At 39.9% G+C, this 21,798-nt stretch overlaps 3 protein-coding genes across 8 annotated transcripts in view; 1 reads left to right on the top strand and 2 right to left on the bottom strand.

The window, feature by feature from the left end:
* Positions 1-183: 183 nt before the first annotated feature.
* Positions 184-4,912, bottom strand: LOC148224283 (uncharacterized). 2 transcript variants are annotated; one of them, XM_088161372.1, is made up of 3 exons: positions 4,253-4,912; positions 1,652-1,820; positions 184-1,217 (listed from the first exon to the last, which is right to left on the bottom strand). In XM_088161372.1, the coding sequence occupies exons 1-2, from the start codon at positions 4,813-4,815 to the stop codon at positions 1,784-1,786; spliced, it is 600 nt and encodes a 199-aa protein (XP_088017498.1). In that variant the 5' UTR covers positions 4,816-4,912; the 3' UTR covers positions 184-1,217; positions 1,652-1,783. The 2 variants fall into 2 exon arrangements, 1 of the variants encoding a protein (XP_088017498.1); XR_015802280.1 differs by lacking the exon at positions 4,253-4,912 and adding an exon at positions 3,653-3,995 and having other exon boundaries at positions 970-1,217.
* Positions 4,581-12,992, top strand: LOC148224284 (G patch domain-containing protein 11-like). The gene is made up of 9 exons (XM_088161371.1): positions 4,581-4,953; positions 5,043-5,269; positions 6,129-6,170; positions 6,250-6,370; positions 7,046-7,136; positions 8,280-8,384; positions 9,175-9,256; positions 9,807-9,891; positions 12,502-12,992. Exons 1-8 carry the CDS (start codon positions 4,913-4,915, stop codon positions 9,860-9,862), a joined length of 765 nt encoding a protein of 254 aa, XP_088017497.1. The 5' UTR covers positions 4,581-4,912; the 3' UTR covers positions 9,863-9,891; positions 12,502-12,992.
* LOC106853384 (interferon-induced, double-stranded RNA-activated protein kinase) overlaps positions 9,483-21,798 on the bottom strand; it is a 25,987-nt gene continuing 13,671 nt past the window's right edge. For all 5 annotated transcript variants that reach the window (XM_088161369.1, XM_088161370.1, XM_088161368.1 and 2 more), the window contains 7 exons: positions 21,486-21,605; positions 20,336-20,443; positions 18,533-18,725; positions 16,527-16,652; positions 15,861-15,956; positions 12,896-12,958; positions 9,483-12,774 (listed from right to left, as the gene is read on the bottom strand). In XM_088161369.1, the coding sequence (XP_088017495.1) occupies positions 12,661-12,774; positions 12,896-12,958; positions 15,861-15,956; positions 16,527-16,652; positions 18,533-18,725; positions 20,336-20,443; positions 21,486-21,605 (820 nt within the window). In that variant the 3' untranslated portion in view covers positions 9,483-12,660. The remainder of the gene's footprint in view (positions 12,775-12,895; positions 12,959-15,860; positions 15,957-16,526; positions 16,653-18,532; positions 18,726-20,335; positions 20,444-21,485; positions 21,606-21,798) is intronic.

Below are 21,798 nucleotides of genomic sequence, written 5' to 3' on the forward strand. Positions count from 1 at the left end.
ATATGCACTTTTTCATCACAAAGGACTGAGGCTTTTTTAAAAAATCTGTACTTGCTGGCTAAACAGTTTTTTAGCCAAGTTATATCACAAACTCCTTGCAGCCTCCCCTTAATGGGCATGTGTCCATTAAAAAGCCTTCTGGACTATGACTTGGTAGCATAAATCTCAGAGTATATTAGAGTAGAAAACACTTCTGCTTATACAAGTTTCTCAAACAGCTGCAAGACCTAGAAATAATAGGACATTATCTGCACCGTGACTATTTCAGATTTTATTGTCAAATCCTATTGTTGTCATAGTGTCTGAAGACAAAACTAAATTTGGGTTCACTAGACACCATGAACATATGAAGCAGTAAATGGGAAAGTACCAAAACCAATTTCAGTGGAAGTTGTTTGTGGCATTTAACCAAATTCCTACCAATGGGACTGCTCCTATGACTAAAGATAAACTGGATCACACATCCATGCACACACATTTCCACATGCACAGACTCTGCTTGAGAGACCTGTGCAGCTTAGCATGGTAGGGGAATAGAAAAGTCAACGTTTGATGGGAAAAAAAACCCTGAATATTTGGTTCCAATTCTCTTGGCACAGATAACACTGGTTTGACAATCTGCAGGTTCCACCTTTAATGGGGTACCTGAGCATAGTCAGCACTAATTCCACTGGTGGAATGCCTTCATTAACTGTTATTCTCTCCATAACATAAGCAGGTGAAGAGTCCTAACATAGTACTTTGCCTAGAGAAAACCATTTCACATTCACATAGACATGTCTGTGTCACCTTTGAGTTCTGCCCTGCACAGTCTCAATCCAGTGCTCTTCTCAGCTATCTATATCAAGCATATATAACTCCAAACAAGCACACAAAATATAAAAGTAAATATAAAATATTTAATAAAATGTAAAGTAAACATAGCATGCCCATATATAGGCAGATTCTTCTATAATATCCAGGACCATTTGGCTTAAAAACCATTCCCCTTTCCCCAAAACATACAGTTTTGTGGGCAGGTAGGCTGCAGTATCATCTTTGCTCTTGATGATGTCATTACACTTGTCAAGTGTCTGAAAAACAGTAAATGTGTCTCCAATGCTGTAGAGAGCAGCGAGATTTTTTGCAAGCAGCTTCCGTGTGGGTGGTCCAGGGGAACTGCTGATGAGTCCTGTTAGCTGTTCTACAAGTTTCTTCTGTTTTTCCTTGACATCTGTCTGTTAAGAAGCCAAAAATAAATAAGAAAAGTAGTTTAATCCTCTGTGTTGCTTCTAACACCCAGAAAAATCTACAAGAAATGGAAGTAAACCTTATGCCACTCCCAACTGTATGTACCTCAGCAAATTGCTTGTCTCAGAGAGACATGAGATACATTGAACAACAGCAGAGACTGATGCTAAATGCTCAGAATTCGCTGCTGTCCTATTTAATTTTTACTTTTTAAAAGTACTTACTAGCTGCCCACATTGACTGCCTACAATTAAACACTAAAAATCTACAAATAAGCACAGAGACTCTTCAGGCTGAATCTGGAACCACATAGGTACCAACTAGCCATTACCTGTTAACTTTCTCTGGCATGAAATTACTACAAATGCTTTTTAGAAAGTTTTTTTAGAAAGAAGGGGGAAAAAAAAGCCTATTAAATTACCTTGTTGGCAGCTACGAGCACTTTATCCAAAAATCTCAACCATTCAAAGATAAAAACTGGTCTCTTTGCTTCTGTGATTTGAGCTAATGCTTCCTCGTTCAGTAACAAACTATGAGCCAGCTCCATAATGGGTCAAATTGCAATTCTATTGCAAAGTTGTGTAGAAGCTCTAAAATAAAAATGTAAATATTAGTATAAAGTACAGTACATAGCTTTGAAAATCAAATTAAAATATTCAGCTTGCTTAGACTTGTCTTAGCTATATAGTCCCACATAAAAGCTATTCACATATTTACAAACTGAGTCCATTCATTAGTATTTCAGAGAACAGAGCTGTTAATTGTAAAAAGAGCACCTACAGGCAATTCCAGAGCGCAAACTCTCAGCCAAGAAAAATATACCAAAGTCCCTGTTTAAAGAAGGTAAAGGAATCACCTCACTGTCTCCACTTACATGAAAGACAAAAAGGATTGTTGCAAGTCAAAACCCAGGAGTGCACTCCCAAAGCTGGGGCATGAACCTGGCCCCCTTCTCAACACCCTTCAACAGACAATCTGAGATGATCCTACCACAAGTAGGAATTTCCAGCCAATGCAAGTTTGGGAGAAGCAGGAACAGTGATAGGATTTGGCAGCACTGACCTAAGATTTCCCTGATCCCACTAGTCTTGCTTTAAGTGCTGGACAAGTAAGGACCCTGAAATCCAGCAAGCCTTAGGGGTGACAGCCTAGGACACAAGCAGCAGCCAAACTACTGCAGGTCTCCCCAGCTGGCAAAATCCTGCAGATGGAACACTGGTGATCCTGCTCAATCAATGGGCATCAAAACTCTATCAAAAGCATACTCAGTATAAGCAAACACTCTGCCTACTTTATCCTAGCAAGCCACCTGAAAAAAAGTGTAGCTATTCAATGCAGAGCTCACAGAAGAAAAAAACCACAAAATTTACCAAAAATCATAACATAAAATCAATCACCTTTAGCAAAAAGAAACCCAAAAAGCAACCCAACCCCAAAACCTGAATACAGCAATGTTGAAACTAGGATCTCAGGCAAAACAGAGAAAGCAACACAACTACAGAGTATTATGTAAGACATCAGCTTTCAACAGGCATCATCTTTTGACAGCTGCACTGCTCCACTTGTGCTCTCAAGAGCTCACAGCTGCTTCCTCATCCATGGTCAAACTCAAAAAATTCTTAAAAGTCAAATGAAGTGACTTCAACTGACTTTTTTTTAAACAGTCCCCAAATGAGACATTAGTAAGGTGACATATTAATATTGTATTATAGTTCTAAATCACCTTACTGATTTGGTCCTGATAAAACGAAAGCATCACAATGTCTTCTTTAATTCTACGGTTGTTCCCTGTACTTCAGCACTTGGCTTATTTTGAAATGCATACTGTTCCAGCAAAGGTGGAAGAGCCACATATGGAAGCACACACAGCCCTCCCTAACTCCTCCAAAGACATTTTCTGTCGGCTTTTTTCGGTTTTTTATTTACATTTATAAAGAACTAAGAAAGCATTGCCAGTCAATAACTCTGACACATCACCTCAAAACACCTTTACTCGAGAGCAGAGATGCAATGAATGATGGCACTGTGATTCTTTGGATATCATCCCAGAGATCTGCACTGCTTGTCACACCCACACAGCACATACATACCATAAGTACTGTTGGACAGCACAGCTCGTTATTTCTTTTCATCCCCACATAAAAGGTTTCATTTGCCCCTGCCCATAAGAGCCTTGGACACCTTTCGCACCTTCCCCACACTCCCGTACCGCTTCATCTAAAATGTAGGAAACACAAGCTCTAAGCAACCGAACCTGCACATACATTCAGCTGTGCTGGTGAAGCACAAGGCATCAGACACAAGAACAATTACACAAATATTCAGCTAACTGAAGAGTCAAACGCAGAGCTACTCGCTTAGACAATCCAAAGCTCATTTACACTGGCCAAAGATTTGCTCCAAAAAGCAGTGAAAAGCCTACCGAGTTCTACCGATCCTGGTCAGGACTGGGTCTTGCTGTGCATGGTACAGGAAATAAACACACTGTGATCTCCCACATGATGCACAGCCAAAGCCGATCAAAGTCAACCAGCAGCCAGTGAGGTATGTTGGAGCATTATACAGATAAGAAAACGTTCAGATGTACTAAAATTCCTTTCTATTCCCCTGCTGTTTTCCTATGCCTAAATCATCTATTTGCACTCCATCACGCGTGCACTTCAGTGGGGTGATGAAGCCGGGAAACAGGCAAGTTTAGGCGAAGTCACACATCCCTGAAGGACTCCATCAGGTGAAAAGGTTTTCACGCCTACGTCCCCTTGCCTGCATCGGCGACTTTAATAAGCTGTAGGAGCTCTCAGGGCATCATGCCTGGTTCCCCTTCGGAGGAGGCACTGCCGCGGTGCAGCGCCGGCCGTCAGGGGACGATGCTCGGGCAATGCCGCTGAGGAGACGCTGCCGAGGGAGCGCTGCCCGCCGCCCTCCGAGCGCGCAGCCCCGCACACACACCGACCCCGCACGCCGCCAACGCCGCGGGCAGCGCGGACCCTGCCCCCGGGCCGGGCCGCTCACGGTCACTTACGCTCCTCCCGTGCGGCGGTCGCGTCCCGCCAGCTCCGGCTGCACCAGGCGCGACACCGCGGCCCCGGGGCCGGTCACGGTCAGGGACAGGCGTGGGCGCGCTGCGCCGCGCTCGCCCCCGGCCGCGCCACCATCACCGGCGGGCTCGGCCGCTTCAGCCCCCGCCGTGCCCAGGTCCGGCGGGTGTGCAGGGATGTTGAGGGGGGGACGCGACGGCGTTGTCCCAAGCCCGGCCCGGTCGCAGCCCGGTAGCGCGGAGGCACCGCGGCCGCGCAGCAGGAAGCGGGAGCGGCGCAGGCGCCGGCGGGCGGGGGCGGCCCCGCGCAGGCGCCGCGGTGCGGCCGGGCCGGGCCCGGGGCGTGCGCGGTTCCCGGGCTGCTCCCGCTGCTGTCCCTGCTCCCGGGACTGGCTGCAGCTCGGCCCGGCTCCCGGGCGTGGAGCGGTGTCGCGGCTGCCGGTGGTCGGCGGTGGCGGAGCCCAAAAAGACGCGCTGTGGGCTTGGAGGCGGGCGCGGGTGCCCCGGGCAGCCCGGCCCGGCGGGTTCGGGTGTTTTCGTCCCTCCATCCTCCGCCTCGCAGCGGACGCGCGGAGAAATAAAATGCTCGGTAACCCGCGCTGACGGTGTCCATAGGAGAGGCGTCGGCATAGAGGCGTACTAAGCATGGAGGAAGAGGAAGACTATATGTCTGATTTATTTATTAAGTAAGTAGGTAGTTCATTTTTTTCACCTCTCTTAAGTAAATCCGTTTAAAAAAATGCTAAAAATGTTTACTGGAATTACTGACTCGCAGACAGGATGTAAGGCCAGGCTTGCCCATGGTGAGGCGGGTGAAGGAAGCTATTCAGAAAGAAGAAAAGCAAAAAGAAGCCAATGAGAAGAACAGACAAAAAAGCATAAAAGAAGAAGAAAAAGAGAGACGTGACTTGGTACTGAAAAGTGCATTGGGCAACGAGAACAAAGGCTTTGCTTTGCTCCAGAAGATGGGCTACAAGAGCGGCCAGGCCCTTGGCAAAAGTGGTAAGTTTGTCACTCTCGAAAAGTGTGTGTCTGTATTCAGCTATACGTTAATATTTTACAGACTGCAGCTGTTACTTCATTTGTTGACAGGTCAGTAAGTGCCTCTTGGAGAGCCATAGCATTACAGAACTGTGAAGGTGCTGTGACAGAACAAATTAAGAGAGCAAATCGCTAAAACTGAAGTAAAAATAGTACAGGCTATTGAGGGATGCAAGGGAAGAGCAGCACTTGCAGCTCAATAAATGCACTTGCATATGTGCATACCTACAGGAATTGCATTAAGGACGTTTTGATGGTATTGCAATGCTAATAGTGTTCAAGAAAACATCAGACTCTCTTGAAATTTATAGTTGGATTTTGAAAAGGTAACAGAGCACACTGGCCTACCTTTATGAAGCCTTAATAGATGACATAAAATCAGTAGAACAAGGAATTAATAACTGCTGTGCCAGCTCAGTGTCTCTGGCAGACAATCACAGTGAACTGGCCCAGACAGATTCTTTTTATTCTTCATCGTTGTTGTGAGACTGCAGAATGAAAATGCTCCAGAAGGCAGTAACAAAGCAGCCTTCATCACAGGCATGTTACACCTGTCATGTCAACACCTTTTCTTTCCCTTTGGTCCTGTCATGAAAAAAGTCCATAGGATTTCAGCAGAGAAGCCAAAAAAGAGAGGGAGTTTCCAGTACAGCTGTGTCATTTGTAGCACACTAAATGTATATTAATTGGGAAGTTTTCAACTTCCGAGCAAAAAAATCACAATAATGGCAAAAACAGCTTGCCGACTCAAATATACTGCACAAATCATTGTTTGAGGAAAAACTCGGTTTTTTTAATTGCCTTCTTTTTTTTCTCACAGGAGAAGGCATTGTTGAACCTATTCCTCTGAACATAAAAACAGGTTTGTGGTGCTTTCTGATTTATTTAGTGGGATATCAGAGCCTCTCAACTGCTCACATTCGTCTTTTGAACTTACATAGGCAGAAGTGGGCTTGGTCATGAGGAATTAAAAAAGCGAAAAGCTGAAGAAAAACTGGAAAACTATAGACAAAAACTCCATATGAAGAAACAAGCAAATGAACAAGCTGCAGATCAGTTCAGGTAAAGTCATACAACTGATATTCCAAGCAATGTCTAAATAGCAATTCTTTTTATGCTTGAGGTTTAGTTATTCTTTTAATGTGCTACTATTTTTGAATATTTTGAATGGAAGGTGAGAGTTATAGTGTAATTGTTTCTCAGTTCTAAAGCAAAAGTAGATGAACACTAATGCTAAAAACATGTGCTGCACCATTTAGTTTCGTAGTTGTTAATAATGGTAACAGTATACATACTAACTTTTCTCAAGTCATATGCAGCTTTTGTTTATTTACTTTGAAATGTAAAATCCACAGATAGCCCTGAGCAGTGTTGGTACAATGGTTTTAATAGTCAGGGTATATTTTTAGAGATTGTGTTGTTTTGGTTTTCTCCTGATTTGCTTGTAATAATGGAGAAGCTCAGGAAAGGCTGTATCTTTTCCAGATGTTTAGTGAACCACTTTTTTATGTCTTAGGAAAACCTGATGAAGAAACAGTGTAGTGTGGTTAAAAAGGTATCTTGAAGGTATAATTCCCAAGACATAAAAGTGTGCTACCACAGTGTCATAATGACTTCTTAACTTCAATATTGTTCAGGTCTGAAAAAATTAGTCGGAATATAATCTTAGATTTTCAGGTTTTGTAAAGCTGTGGACTGTAGTGCATCTATCACTGTGTGTCTGCTTGTTCTTAACAGAATAAGATTCAAAACCAAACAAGAAGAACGTAAGATGGAAGGGGACCTGCGAAAAAGCCAGAGGGCCTGCCAGCAATTAGATATGCAAAAAGTGAGACCTGGGGGGGTTTCTGGGGGGGATGGAAGGAAGACACAGAGGTTAGAGACACAGGCTACAATGCAGTGCTTCAGTTCTTGGACGTTCTCTAAAATTGTGGAGTAACTAGCTTAAAGTCTTTAACATTCAGCAACATTTCAGTCCTCTTAAAATACTTTAGCGTCTATGTTTGTACCATTAAAATAGTGGAAGGTGCACACCAACCTCATGGTAACTTACATGAGGACCTGTGTTTTTGCTTCTGCATTCTTGTGGTTACTGCTGAGCTGTTTGCTTATCTTCCAGTTGCCAGTATCAGGCCAATCCTCAATAATGGTGCTGTTTGCTTCAGGTGTGGGAGTAACATCATCACACAGTGATTGATATTGGGAATGGACTCTGGAAGTCATCTTGTTCAGCCTTCCTCCTCAAGCAGAGTCACTTCAAGCAGGTTGTCCAGGACCAGGCAAATCTTGAGTATCTCCAAGAATGGGGATCAGCATTGAGGGAATCAGCAGATTCACCAAAGTAGCATTGAAAAACAAATAAAAAAAACCCACACAAAACTAAGTACCTTCCATTTGCCAGGAATAACATGGGCAGTAGCAATGAACTACTAGGAATTTTTGCCACTGAAAAACTTCAAGTTTTTTTTTCCATCTATTAACCAGGTGGGGATTAATACCACCTCACAATTCTACTGAGATTGTTCAATACTATTTACTTTGCTTCAAATGAAGTCAGCTGAACTAAGCTTAGATCATCCTTGTTTATTTTTCTTCTTTAACTTGACCTGAGGTGAATTAGGAAGCACTGTGCGATCTCTTGATAAAATAAGTTGGGGCAGCATGCCTTCAACTGATAAACAAGGCTATCTGCTCACTGGCTTGGTATGAGATTATGTTGCTGTGTAGCCTTGCACATACCAAACATAGATGAAATAGAACTAGGTGTTAGCATTGGCATGCATTCCACTGTTTAAAAAGAAAAGTGAATACTCCTTGTGGACTTACCTACAGCTTTAGTAATTCTTGGTTATAGTATACATGCAAATGTTAAAGGCTGACAGCTCACTTCCTAGAAATTAGTTTTATCCAGCATCTTACAAGAAAACTTAAAAAAACAGATAACTTCCATTTAAATCCCTTGTTATTTAAGGATATTCATGTTCCCAAGGAGACTTGGTTTTGGATAGAACCTGAAGAGGAAGTCAAAAAGGATGAGGAAGACAAGGAAGATGAATGCACAAGCTCAGACTTAAGTGTAAGCTCTTCAACTGAATTGCTTAATTCAAAATTACATTTAATATTCCTTGAAACAATATGTATGTATACATACATGTATAAAGGATGTACACATACATGTTTCCCATACTGTAGTGAAAGGCCTCTTTGTAATCCCAGAGCAGTGACTTCTATAGGAACTACATGGTAAAATATAGAACATTAAACCACTGATTCATTGCTTAGCTGTTTTGAGGCTGATCTTTGAAAAAAGTAGCCTAGAAATTAAATTCTAAACATTTTTGTGCCTTAGCCAAGATACACAAGATCACAGTTATTTGCTTCTGAGTTTTAATTTTGGGTGCCTCATCTCATGTCTGAGGTTGAAATTTAGAGTCACTAATTAATTTATGAAAGTGCTTCACAGATTATCTCAAGATGGACATTGGAAATGCATATTTTTAAGAACTAGATTAGACAGCTGTTGTTAGCCTTATGTGTTTGATTGGCAGAGATTAGTTGTGAGAAAATCCACAAGAGATACCATATGTATGAAATCAGATAGCTGAGTAATATTTTTACCCCTCTCTCTTCAGAGCAGGTTTCTTAGCTGGAAAGAAGGATAAGCAAACAACAGCCATTAACTTTCCAGGGATCATGAATTCCTGTGCACTATTCTACAAATGTGGGAAACTTCCTGTCTTATTGAGCTAGTCTTGTGTAGCTTTTCCATAGCATTAGGTTAAACACTTTAATTTAGCAAACCAGTAGCTCAAAGTGGTCTATGTCATGTGAGCCCCAGGTCACCACATACCTGTCAATATCTCTAGGTATCAGAAAAGCTGCTCATCCTGACGGCCTATTTGAGAGAGGAACACTTCTATTGCATTTGGTGTGGAACAACCTATGAAGGTGAGAGTGAACCAAGCTTTTGTATGCAGCTAGACTCAAGCTATAGAATATATCTTTTGTGTTTCTCTTACTGCAGCTTCCAAATCTACATAGCAAATTTACCTTCCAGGCTGCTGGTTTTTGCATAAAGCTTTGTCCATATTGTTATTGTGATTGTTACCCAGTTTCTAGGTTTATATGCAGAAAAACCAAAACCAACCAAACAAAAAAATCCACACACAACAAATGACAGTCAACCATACTGACATTTATTTGAATTTATATTATAATCTCATTAGTTCTGAGAAAACATAATTCAGATATTAAAACCAATACCATAAAAGCTGCAAAAGCTGGCAGGTGTTTCTGAAACAATTAGAACATCCAGTTTCACAGCACCAAAGAGAGTAGAATTTGTATTCACTGTTTTAAAACAAATTTGAGAGTTACTAACGTGTAAAACTTTGAATTATTTTTCATCTGTTCTACATGGATTCTAGAAATATTTCTAGCAACCACTTTTTCCTTCCTTGAGCTGAATTTACTCTTTCTTTTTCTGCTTATCCTGTAGACTCTGAAGATTTATCTTCAAACTGTCCTGGAGACAGTGCTGCAGATCATGACTGAAGCCAGTCTAAGGGAAGGAGCCCTGATAAGTATGTATAATTCAGAGTATCTTTTAAAAGGCTCTAAGCTGTGCCATACTCAAGAATTCATACCAAAGTATGCAGAAGAAGAGTTGAAGTTGACAAGTTAAATTCATATTTTCTGTTTGATGCATAATTTAATAGGAATTAAAATTTGGTATTTGTAATTGAAGTAACATAATTGGGAGGTAGGTTGAGTCTTTCACATCTTTGTTTATTCACTGCCCAACTGGTAATAAAAATTCAACTATGAGTAAAGACATAAATATTGGCTAATCACTTTATTGCATAATGTGTTAAACAGGGCTTATTCATCTTTAGAGAGATGCCTAAATACCTGGTTTTGCTTACTATCTTAAATTTGGGGGGGGGAAAGCTTGTGAAACATGACAGTGACATTATTTTGTTGTACATAAAAGTGCATATTTTCCATAATTAAATAGAATTGGATCATGATGGTGGGTTCTCATTTTTTTTACATAAAAATATATTTTAATTCACCTTTTATAATTTAGACCCTTTTTTCAACAGCAGTCACTACTATAACCATTTATAAAAAGTTAATGCTGAAGTATACAAATACTATGCAGAGAAAATGTATCAAAAACTACTGAGACAAACTCAGTATTACTTAACAGCAAGATACTATTTCTAGTGATACTATTGCTAATGATATTATTTCACTCTGTCCAAAAACTGTAAAGGAAATGCAGCCAAAAGATTGTCACATACCAATTTTCCTATTATGAATAGTTTCATAGAATTGTTTAGGCTGAAAGAGACCTTTAAGATCATCAAGTCCAACTACATGTTAATTTTATCCCAACAGATTAAAGAGAAAGCAGAAATAATAGTATTTTTTCTGTAAGGATATATAATTGACCACTGCAAAGAAATACTAATTAGTCTAGAGTAGCGAAATACTTTATGAATTCCAGTCAAGGATAAGGTTAGGAAAGCATAAAGCCCTGATGGAATTCAATCTGGCCAGGGATAATCAGGGAGAAGATCAGATTCAAGAAAATTTGAACCTAGAGGTACACAAGTCAGTCCATGAAACCTGCTGACATGCATCCACTGGTCTTGAGAGAACTGGCAAATGGAGTTACTTTAGTTGGAGTTGTTCAGCTTGGAGAAGAGAAGGCTCTGGGGAGACCTTAGAGCAGCCTTTGAAGTACCTAAAGTGGGATGCCAAGAGCGCTGGAGGGAGGCTTTTTCCAAGGGCATGTTGTGACAGGACAAGGGCGAATGGCTTTGAAATGAAAGGCTGAGATTAGATACTAGGAAGAAATTCTTTACTGTGAAGGTGGTGAAGCACTGGAACAGGTTTCCCAGAGAAGCTGTGAATACCTCGTCGCAGGCAGCGTTCAAAGCCAGGTTGAACAAGGCCTTGAGTAATATAATCTACTGGAAAGTGCCCCTGACAAGGGCAGGGGGTTTGATCTTTAAGGTCCCTTCCAACCCAAACCATTCTATGATTCTATATATGTGATTTATGATAAAGAGAAAAAAAGAAAGCAGTGTAAGGCCTTACAAAATACATACAATCATATTCTTATTTAGCAACAACTACTTCCACCAGAACATCAGTAATTTCCCTAAGAATATGAATACTTTCATTTGTATTACTTCTTTTAGAGCAGTCACCCACATTACAGTATTTCATATATTACCTATTTTTTTGCTTAGAAATCTCTGCTCATTTTCCCTTATGGAGTTATGTTGACCCTACATCAATGAACAGTTTGACGAAATAGAGCTCAAAGACAAGCACCTGAAGGTCCAATGTGCCTGTCTTTTCACCCTGCTCCCCACACCACACACAGTACTTCGAGTTCAGGCAAGGCTGAACTCTGAAGGATCTAAATCAAGAGTAGCAGAGAACCTGCTGTTCCCTTTTGTGGGGCTGGCAGTGGGCACACCAGAGGTACTCAGTACAGTTATTAAGGGTTAGGCGTGCCTCAGTATTACAATAATGGACTAAAACCTAGAAGCATGGGAATATTTAAGGTGCTCTCTCAGCCTAGGATTTCAAATTGTTATTACTGAGGCAATTGGGAGAATTTCCCTGTATTGATAGCACCTTAAATGTTTCTTTTCAAAAAAGACAACCATCAAAATTTGAAAGTTTTCAAAAACTGAGATTTGTTCTAAATTAGATTTCCTAGAAGCGGAATGTTTAACATTCAAATTCTTAAGAAATCCTCATTTTACAGGTTTAAGTTCTAGAGCACTGAAGGTGCTACGTCAGCAGCAGCTGTGAAGTGATAAGAAAACGCACCTTAAAGTACAGAAATTCAGTGAAGAATAACATTCATCTATTCCTAGTATCTTTTTTACCAAATTTCTACATTAATTAGTAACAGTATCACTGAACAAATCAGAAAGGTTTGTGTCACATACCACCAAACAGCACTTCTTCCACAGAAAGCAACAGATAACCATAAGGGATAATGGATGCAGCACATGCAGGGATTTGCCACAGCCCAGTTAGCACTTTAGCACATCAACATAATCTTCGGGGGCAAAAGGACTAGTTTCTATTACTTATTTTACAAGACAGTCCAGCTCATCCACAACCCATGTTTCCAGGTAAAAATTGCATGTGATTTCTTGCAGAAGTACCCTGTCCTCGTTGCAGCTGGCAGACAAGAATGGTGATGAGGCCAAAGAAAAGACACGCCCCAAGTCTTGCTGTTGCTTCTGACATCTGTTGTCACTTAATCAATTCTAATAAATTCATCGAACTCTGGATTTAAACACGGTGTGAAAGGACATTTAACAAGAATAATTTTTAAGTGCCTTCTCTTTACCAGCAGACTTAATGAAGTCAAGTAAATGAGATACAGTGATTCTTCCTGATCTTGAAAGCATCCTTTTGATTATAGATGCCTGCAAAAAATATTAAATGTCAGTAGTTTTTTGGGGGTTTGTTTGTTTGTTTTATTGTTGTTGTTGTTATTTTGTTTTATACGTTAATACAGTATCCAAAAAATATACTAAAATCCCATACCTCTGTCGGAAATCGGTTGATGAAGCTCTCTGGAAGGTTACCTTGTCTAACAGAAGGCCATACCTGAAATTAATAAAAAAGAATAGTTTTGGTATGCTTTCATTTGTTATGTTTTGTATCTTCACCTTATGACATATATAGTTTACTGAAGTAGGTAGGAAAACACAAATTCACAGAAAATGTAAGGCTTCAAACAGTGACTCTAAATAGTTTGAAAGTTGGGGGGTTTATTTAGTTGTGCTTTGGTTTTATGGCCTTTTCATCAACTTTTATCCATTTCTAAATTTAAAGCTTCATACACTACAATGACATGTTTGTTTCAATAGTCCTCTCTATTTCAGAACCATTATCTTTCTTTCCTTAATTTAAAAGTAATGGATTTAATGACATTAAAAGAAAAAAGTTAGACAACTGAATTTCTGTTTGCAAGCCAAGCAGGCGTGCTTCCTCCTTTTTATCATATTCAATACCACACACTTAATTTGAGTCATTGCATAAAACGCTACATGGACTCCAAAGCAACTAACATTTGTCATTGCATGCTTTAGAAATAGCTTTTGGTTAACAATTTTTTTCTATGACATTGTCTCTCACAACATCCTGACAGGCAAGCTCAGGAAGAGCAGTCTGAGCAAATGGATGGTGGACTGAGAACTGGCTGAACAGCAGGTCCCAGAGGGTCACACTCAGCAGCACAGGGTCTAGTTGGAGGCCTGTCACCAGTGGTGTCCTCCTAGCTTCAATATTGAGCCCAGTATGGTTTAACTTGTTCATCAATGACCTGATGAAGGGGCAGATGCCTCCTCAGCAAGTTCACTGATGGCACAACGCTGGGAGGAATAGGCAATACCTCAGAGTGCTGTGCAGTCCTTTGGAAGGACCTGGACAGGCTGGAGAGATGGACAGGGAGGAACCTTCTGAAATTTCACAAAAGGAAATGCAGAGTCTTGCACCTGGGAGGAATAGCTCCAGGCACCAGTACAGGCTGGGGTCCTGACCTGCTGGAAAGCAGCTCTGTGGAGAAGGACCTGAGGGCCCTAGTGGATAAGAAGCCATCTACGAGCCATCAGTGTGTACCTGTGGCCAAGAAGGCCAATGGGATCCTGGGGTGCATTAGGAAGAGCATTGCCAGCAGGTCAAAGGAGGTGATCCTGCCCCTCTGCCCAGCCCTGCTGAGGCACATCTGGAATGCTGAGTCCAGTTCTGGGCCCCTCAGGACAAGAGAGACACGGAGCTGCTGGAGTGGCTCCAGTGGAGGCTTACAGAGATGATTGATTGAGGCACTGGAGCATCTCTCTTGAAAAGGAAAGGCTGGGGGAGCTGGGGCTGCTCAGCCTTGAGAAGAGGCACTGAGAGGGGAGCTCATCAATGTCTGTGAGTATCTGCAGGGAGGTGCCAGGAGGATGGAGCCAGGCTCTGCTCAGTGGTGCCAAGCAGCAGGACAGGAGGCAATGGCAGAAACTGATGAACAGGAAACTCCACCTGAACATGAGAAAGATCTTTACTGTCTGTGTGACTGAGCACTGGAATAGATTGCCCAGAGAGATTGTGGAGTCTCCCTCGCTGGAGATACACTGGATACAAGCCCAAGTAATGTGCTCTAGGGAACCCTGCTTGAGCAGGTAGGTTGGACTAGATGACCTCCAGTGGCCCCTTCCAACTTTCTGGGTAAACAGAGCAGTCTCCTTAATTCGTTTGCTGTTAACTAGTGTAATGTCTGCTGAAGATGACAGTTATGTTCCTGGACTTCCTATCCTGAATCATCAGCTAGTCCTGTGGATCCCTATAACCCTGTCATAGCAAGTCCTTCACAACCACTATCCAGTAAAACAACAGCTCCCATGAACTTTTGAGTTTTTCCCCTACTCTTTAGCAGTAGCTTTAGGCCTGTGACTCTACCTGCTGGGGATCATCAACTGAACCAGTTAGCACAGAATAATCCACTTTGCTTTTACACTATGTTCTTACAGCAGGACTTGCAATCACTAGAGTTTATCATCATGTTCCATTAAGTGAAATTCTTTCTAGTCTAACGGAGCAACTGAAGACCATCCTAGGACTTTCCATCCACATAACTTGCCCAGCTTCCTGAAGAGCACAAGATTTTTATAGTTTAAGGAAATTACACTTTTCCAACTGTAAACACCGTGGGATTATGCATGCATTTGCAGTCAACTGTGAGCAGGGACAGAAGATCTGAGAAGTACTGCAAGTTGGCTGGGCAGAGCCAAGTTGAATAGACTTGAATAGGTGTGATTTTCTCATTATTGGCAAAAAGATCCGGCTAACAGTGTTCAAAGTCTGAGTCCAACCACAATTACTTTAGACAAGATACCCAGCAGCTATATCACTGTCCTATCAATATGCAGGTTTGCACATAAAAAGCTCAAAACACACACAAGATGCCTTTTTTAGAAAAGCTTAAGTAACATGGGGTTTCTTTTTGAAAGAATATCTGTTTCACTTAAAGCAATGTATTCCAAATCACTTTTGCTTTCATCTTGGAAAACTGCAAATGTTTTGATTTTGATTTGGTTGAAACTCTTCTTGCTCCACTGTGCAGTGAAGACAAGAGCATGACAGAGGCAAAAGTTACCCATCCATAGTTTTTATTTTCTAAAATTAGAAAAATACTCCCTTTAAGCTTCTGATCGAAGAAAAAGATTTATGAGAAACTTGACATCCTTTTTTGCTTGACATTATCCTTTTTAAAGCATGCTTGAGGCTTTAGTGTAGTAGGACAGAAGTGAAATAAACTGTAGTATTTCTTTCCTTCAGTTATGACATTTTGACTGAGGTGTGAGTACTTACAGGCTTTATGGAAATGAATTAAGGAGAAAAACGTAAATAGAGATAGTACTCTAGATACAGAAATTCCTTCTAAAATGCTATCAATATGCGAAACCAGCAGCAAGGCAAGCCAACAGCAAAACAGTGGGGGTTTTTAAATTTAAAGATTACTTACCCTAGCTTTTTCATGACAAGTCGATGCCGAAAGAATTTCAAACCAAATTAATCCCAGTGCATAAATATCTACTTCCTTTCCGTATCTGTCCCCAAACTAGAAATATTAGAACAGAACAATACAGGCATCAAATCCAACTGGAGAACAGCACTTCTTAAAGCAAAATTTGAAGTCAGCAGAAATTTCCACCCCAAGGCTACAAGGCTGGCCCTACTCAATATCCTTCTAGTTGTTAACCCTTTCAGTCTCAGACTTGGTAAACAGTGACTACTATGTCACATTGAACACACTGAAATTAAGACTTCCACAGACCTGTACAGATAAAGCATGCCAATATTGCCCTGCAACAAATAATGAATCAAACAGAAAAACTCAAATTACACAATTACCGGGGGCCCTAAAGTCAAATTTAAATACATGTCTGGCAGCCTGTTTTACAAAAACATTCCTTACAGCATGTAGTATCAGACTGTTATGCTCATACAGAGCAAAAAACTTTACCACACTTGTGGTAAACCTTTCTCCAGAATAGTTATCTTCACATACAGTCATACCAGGGAATTTTAGGCAACTTGCTTTAATACTGAGATTAGGGTTGAGAACATTCAATGCTGAGTTTATAGCACACATCTAATTACAGAGACACTAATACAGCAAGATAATTACCTGTTCTGGTGCCATATACGATTTTGTTCCTCTGTTCTCAGTCAGAGTCTCAAATGTCACAGAAGTCACAAGACCAAAGTCACCTATTTTTATTATATCATCACGTGATATGAATATATTCTGAGGCTATTTTCATATATGTAAATAAAAAGAAGAAAAAAAAATCACCAAATGACCAAAGTTTATCATGAGTAATAATCAGCTGCAGAAGTGTTCACCATAAAATTTGGTAATTGTTCAGAAAGTAGCATGAAAAGAAATTAACTGTATCCTAGCCAAAACCAGAACACAAAGTCAAACAACTGAAAATAGAACTATATATGCTTCAGTGAAGTTTCCCACAGAAGATAAGGAAACTATACTTCTGAGTGTCTTTAAAACAAAACCAATGCCTCATGCTGTCTTTTACTCAAAGAAGCTCCAGTGGATCATAGGGCCAGGAGATACTTAAGAGTCAATAGGAAGAGATCTTCATGTAAAAAATGTTCAGTGTAGTTGTTCTGTTCAAGTCTGATCATGTTCACACATATTTAAAATTAAACATATTATTAAACATAAGTATTGTATAATATTTATATATTATAGCTTTAATCTCAGCTTGAACCTATCCTGCAACTTTGATTCTGGGCTATGGAGATCTCAGATGGCCAAGCACCTAAGCTGACAGCAGATTGTAAAGTTCCTCAATTCAAATACAGGTAGAAGAGTTAACAGTACAACGTGGTTCTGGTCAGGAGAAGGTTAATTTGTACCGTAATCAGTGGAGGATACATGGCTAGAACACTGAGGTTATTCTATACCATTTCATGTCGTTTTCTGGGAATGAGAGAAGGACTCACTTCCGGGTCATGGGAGTGTGGCATTATCAGGTAAGGCTCCATGGTGAACTTTCTGCATGTGAATCACTCTGTGGTTTTAGACTTCTGGTTTTAATGTTGTTACTGTTTTTGTTTATGTTTGTTTTCTTATCTCATTGCTGTTTCCAGTAAATTTTCTTATCTCAACCGTGCTCTTTACCTTTTATGCCTCCAATTCTCCTCTCCAGCCTGCCACGGGGTCGGGGGGGGGGGGGGGGGCGGGGCATGGGGGTGAGTGAGCAAGCAGTGTGTGGATTCAGTAGGAGCATTAAATTGGAGAATACCACTCCTGATCCACCACAGCCATATTCCTAGCTCAGCTAGTAGAGCATGAGACTCCTAATCTCAGGGTCAAGAGTTTGAACCCCATGTCAAGCATCACATACAGCCAGGTTATGTAGGGGGTCAAGTGAGGCACTTGTGGGTTCACTGGAGCTGCCTGCTGTGAAGAGACTTCATTCCCAGCTGTCAAGGTCTCTAGTGGTGGGAATTTGGTTGCCAGAGTGGCTGCTGAGTGGTCAGGTAGGGAAGTTAGCTTAACCCTAGGAATGCCACCACACTAATGATTTTTTTTCAAGAAGTGAGTGATTTAAAACTGTCAGCAACATTACAGCTTCCATCCTGAAACCATGAAGGATTTGTCCCTATAATCTTTATATTGAAATAAAATCTTCTTATGACTCTGCACATCTAGAGACTGAAATTCTATCCAAAACTGTAACATTCAAACATTTGTACGCATACACAAAAGTAACTAGAGCGCATTATCAAACACAGCATGTATTAGGATAGATAAACTATCTTTTTGTAATATGGCAAGAGCAAGCTCGCTAGACTCAACTTTTCTTTTTCCAATAGGAAGTCTTGTGACCCAGTAACACACTGAAAATGCCTGTTAGCTGATGACTACTGATTCTTTGAATTATTGCATTCTGAGATCCTCCAAGTTTACCTTCTGATTTTAGGATGAGGCTCAGTCAGCTGCTGAAAGAAAATCAATCACTAGCAATATCCAAGGAGCACACTGCTAGGGTACATAACAGAGTAAGCAAAGACTATAACAATTCAACATTCTCTGAAATTACAGTAAGTACACTACCTTTAACTTTTTCTTTTTGCTTTTGTCCTTTATTTTTCTATCCTACATACCTTGAGGTCTCGATGAATTAAGTCTTTAGAATGAATATATTGCACTCCTTTCACTATTTGCAAGAATATGTTTTGTGCCATTGCATGATACTGTTGTTTTTCTCTATTTTGTGCAATCCACTTTTCCAATGTCCCTTTTTCACAGAATTCCAGTTGGATGAAAAGACAGAGAGTTTCTCTGTCTGGATTCAGGCTTCAAAAGAAAATTACATACCATATTAAAATTGGCAAGATACAGTTCCTCCAAAGTCATCTCCAAAAGCCCTTTTTGCTAATAATTATTTTTGGAGTTACCCAAAACAAAATCTGCAAGTCCCCTAATTCTAAGAAATATCCTAGAGCAATTTGTATTAAATAAATAGAACTGGAACGCAAAGAATCCCTGCTCAGTTGCTACATACTCCTGGAATATTTCTGAAGTTTTGCTTGCTTTCTGGTTTCACGCTGGAAATTTTCTAAGAGCCCAAGTTCCATTTCCCTCATACCTAGAGGCATGTCTTATCCAGGAAGAAATACCATTGTCTTTGGTTCCCATCTGGCCTTGTAGGAACTACTGCAAGTCCCTGACATATGTTCTCTATTCTGCTCAAGAGACATCAGCCTTCCTATCCTGCCCAGAATGGTCATGTTCTTTCCAACTCTGTCCTGTCAAGAACGTAGTGCAGTGACCGTTCTTGACACTGACCTGTTAGCCACAGAAACCCTTCTGAGAGCTGGAAATCTAGAAAAAATATATTCATCCATCTGGCAGATTCACACATTCCAGAGAAGCCCATAGCATAGGCTGAGGCTAGAAATGGCAAGGGGAAGGAAAATACAAGGAGAAGCATGCATTGTTTTTTCCTATGTACACTGTGATGAATAAAGCTGTACGATGGCACTGGAAGAGCAAGCATTAAATGGCTCAGGACTCTCTGTAGCCTTGAGGTCAGGGCATGAATTCCCATCTGAGACCTCAGCTTTGAGGACTTTTTTTCTTTCACCCAGTAACTGTTTAATATAAAATACATACATGATACTGAGGCTCCAATATATTAATGGTTCGGTTTTGACAGACTTTTTTCCCACCCTTTTACTCCTCATTTAATGAGCACAGTAATGGAGGGGTATCATGCCAACCATAATTTTGAATCCATTAATGTTTTAGGCTCCAAGTAAGTATGGCAGCCTATCTGAAGAGTATGAATTCACAGTTAGTGAAAAAGCTTACCACAGAAGCTTGGAAAAGTTAATAGGCTCACTTACAAGTAAAACTCTCAGCATTGTTTTACCAGAAGTCTCAGTGTCAAAAGGCTACCTCTAAATTAAAGAGCATTTCATTTTGTATTCCTTTTCTAAACAATCAAAACTGTTTCAGGCATCATGGTTAAAATACTAACTTAGGGAAATAATTAAATCTATGATAGCTAATGGCTGACCAGTACTTATTGTAAAAAGGAAGCTTCTGATCAGGAATTTGGTAACCAACTGTCGGACAATTTTTTAGTTTCTGTTGTTAATTCTTGCCCCAAATTTTGAGTTCTGCAGTCGTACTCTCCTCTATAAATTCATTAAGTTCCATATGCTGAGACAGGAGAGAAATATTAAATTATATGATATATCTTGTTAATCAAGGAAAAGAAGACATAAATATACTTAATGACATACAACCTGCTGCTGGAATGTACTGTGCCTTTTCTCCTAGCAGTACAATTGCACATGTGTGCATTTATATTTGTATAATGTCTGATAACCAATTATCAACAGCATAAAGTTCACTATGGCAAAAAAGGTTGTGAATGCAAACTATTATTTTGTAGTTACCTTGAGTCTGGGTCCTTTATATAGTCATACCCTTTCCAGCTGAAATGATACCGCACTATGTTCTCATGTGTAAGTCCTGCAAGTCCCTCTGATTCACGCTGAACTTTCCTATAAGGAGGGGGGAAAGAATTAAAAAAAAAAAAAAAAAAAAGCATTTCCCTATTACAGTGTAATACAAAGTTAAATAAAAGATATGCTATCAAGTGGCAGGATACAGATAGTTTTCCATTAATTTAGAAACAAAGCATAGTATTCTCCTTCATATAAGTTGAAAGTTCAAAACCCAAGTAACAAATTTGGTGAGTTTTCTTTCATTTGCTCAGATATTAAAAGTGCAAAAAGTATTAGGAATTAAATCCCCACTCAAAAAAAGCAGATAGCTGCAAACCTATCAGCAGAGCAGCAGTCATTACTTGAAGAATCAGAAGATTTTCCCTATAGATCTCAGGACAGCAATACCAATGAAAATAACATGTATTTGCAAAGAACACAATGTACACTTTACACAGTTTAAGGGACAAGTATCTCCAACAATTAAACATTTTCAATAGATAAAAACTTAAAACATTTTCAACAGATAACCTAAAAGAAAGTAATTTTTTCAACTGTTAATAAAATACTCCACTAGGTAATGGTTACAGAAAATTGCTAAAAAAAAAAAAAATTAAGATCATAATTCTCTGTTGAGATTTATTAAAGATAAGCAACACAGCATGACATTAATGGCTACGTGGGTCACATACAAACATTTTCTAATCACAAACCACAAAATTTATTACTTGGATTTTTTTTCTATTTTCTGTAATTACAGCTATTTTGCAGTACTGATGTGGAAATTTTCCATGTAGCCTGTCAAAAATAACAGGGCTGCTTTCAATGTTTTAATAATCATCAGGTTTTCTTCAAACACATTTTGCAGTATTAGCAACCAGAGCACTACTGTGTTCAGGGAAAAGAGAACTTAAAACACCTACAAAAATTAACAAAGGTTCAGGACCACTTTCAGCTTCATTCGGAAATAAAGAAAACAGTTACTAGAAAGGACAAACAATTAATTATGAAAACCACCTAAATGCTCCTAGTACTGTCAAAGAGAGAAAATGAAGTATTAAGATCTTGATTAAGGCAGAAGTAAATATACAGTACATACTCTGTGAATTCAACTCGTTTGATTGCATAGGTTGTCTTATCAGACTTCGATGTTGCCTTGAAAACAGTCCCAAAACCACCTTCATCAATAGGCTCTATTGCTTCAAAATGATCAAGAAATCTTAAAAAAAAAAAAAAAAAAAAGGAAAACCACACTTAATTATACTTAATTTTCAATTAATGGTTTAAAAATAATCTTGACAGATATAATACATCTACTGCAATATCATTCTACAGTGATCATTTGACAAATATACAGGTCTAAATCACAGCCTTGGAGATTAAAACAACAAGGGAAACTGACCCTTTCAGGC

This window comes from Sturnus vulgaris, chromosome 3 (assembly GCF_052056855.1).
Source record: "Sturnus vulgaris isolate bStuVul1 chromosome 3, bStuVul1.hap1, whole genome shotgun sequence".
Classification (NCBI taxonomy): domain Eukaryota; kingdom Metazoa; phylum Chordata; class Aves; order Passeriformes; family Sturnidae; genus Sturnus; species Sturnus vulgaris.

What these genes read in the sequence shown, in the direction of transcription:
- LOC148224283 (XM_088161372.1), bottom strand. Translation starts at nt 4,815, where the DNA reads ATGGAGGGACGAAAACACCCGAACCCGCCGGGCCGGGCTGCCCGGGGC. An exon ending in GACCGCCGCACGGGAGGAGC is followed by an intron (nt 1,821 to 4,252) that starts GTAAGTGACCGT and finishes TTTTTATTTTAG; the next exon opens with AGCTTCTACACAACTTTGCA.
- LOC148224284 (XM_088161371.1), top strand. Translation starts at nt 4,913, where the DNA reads ATGGAGGAAGAGGAAGACTATATGTCTGATTTATTTATTAA. An exon ending in CCAGGCCCTTGGCAAAAGTG is followed by an intron (nt 5,270 to 6,128) that starts GTAAGTTTGTCA and finishes TTTTTCTCACAG; the next exon opens with GAGAAGGCATTGTTGAACCT. An exon ending in GTGTGGAACAACCTATGAAG is followed by an intron (nt 9,257 to 9,806) that starts GTGAGAGTGAAC and finishes CTTATCCTGTAG; the next exon opens with ACTCTGAAGATTTATCTTCA.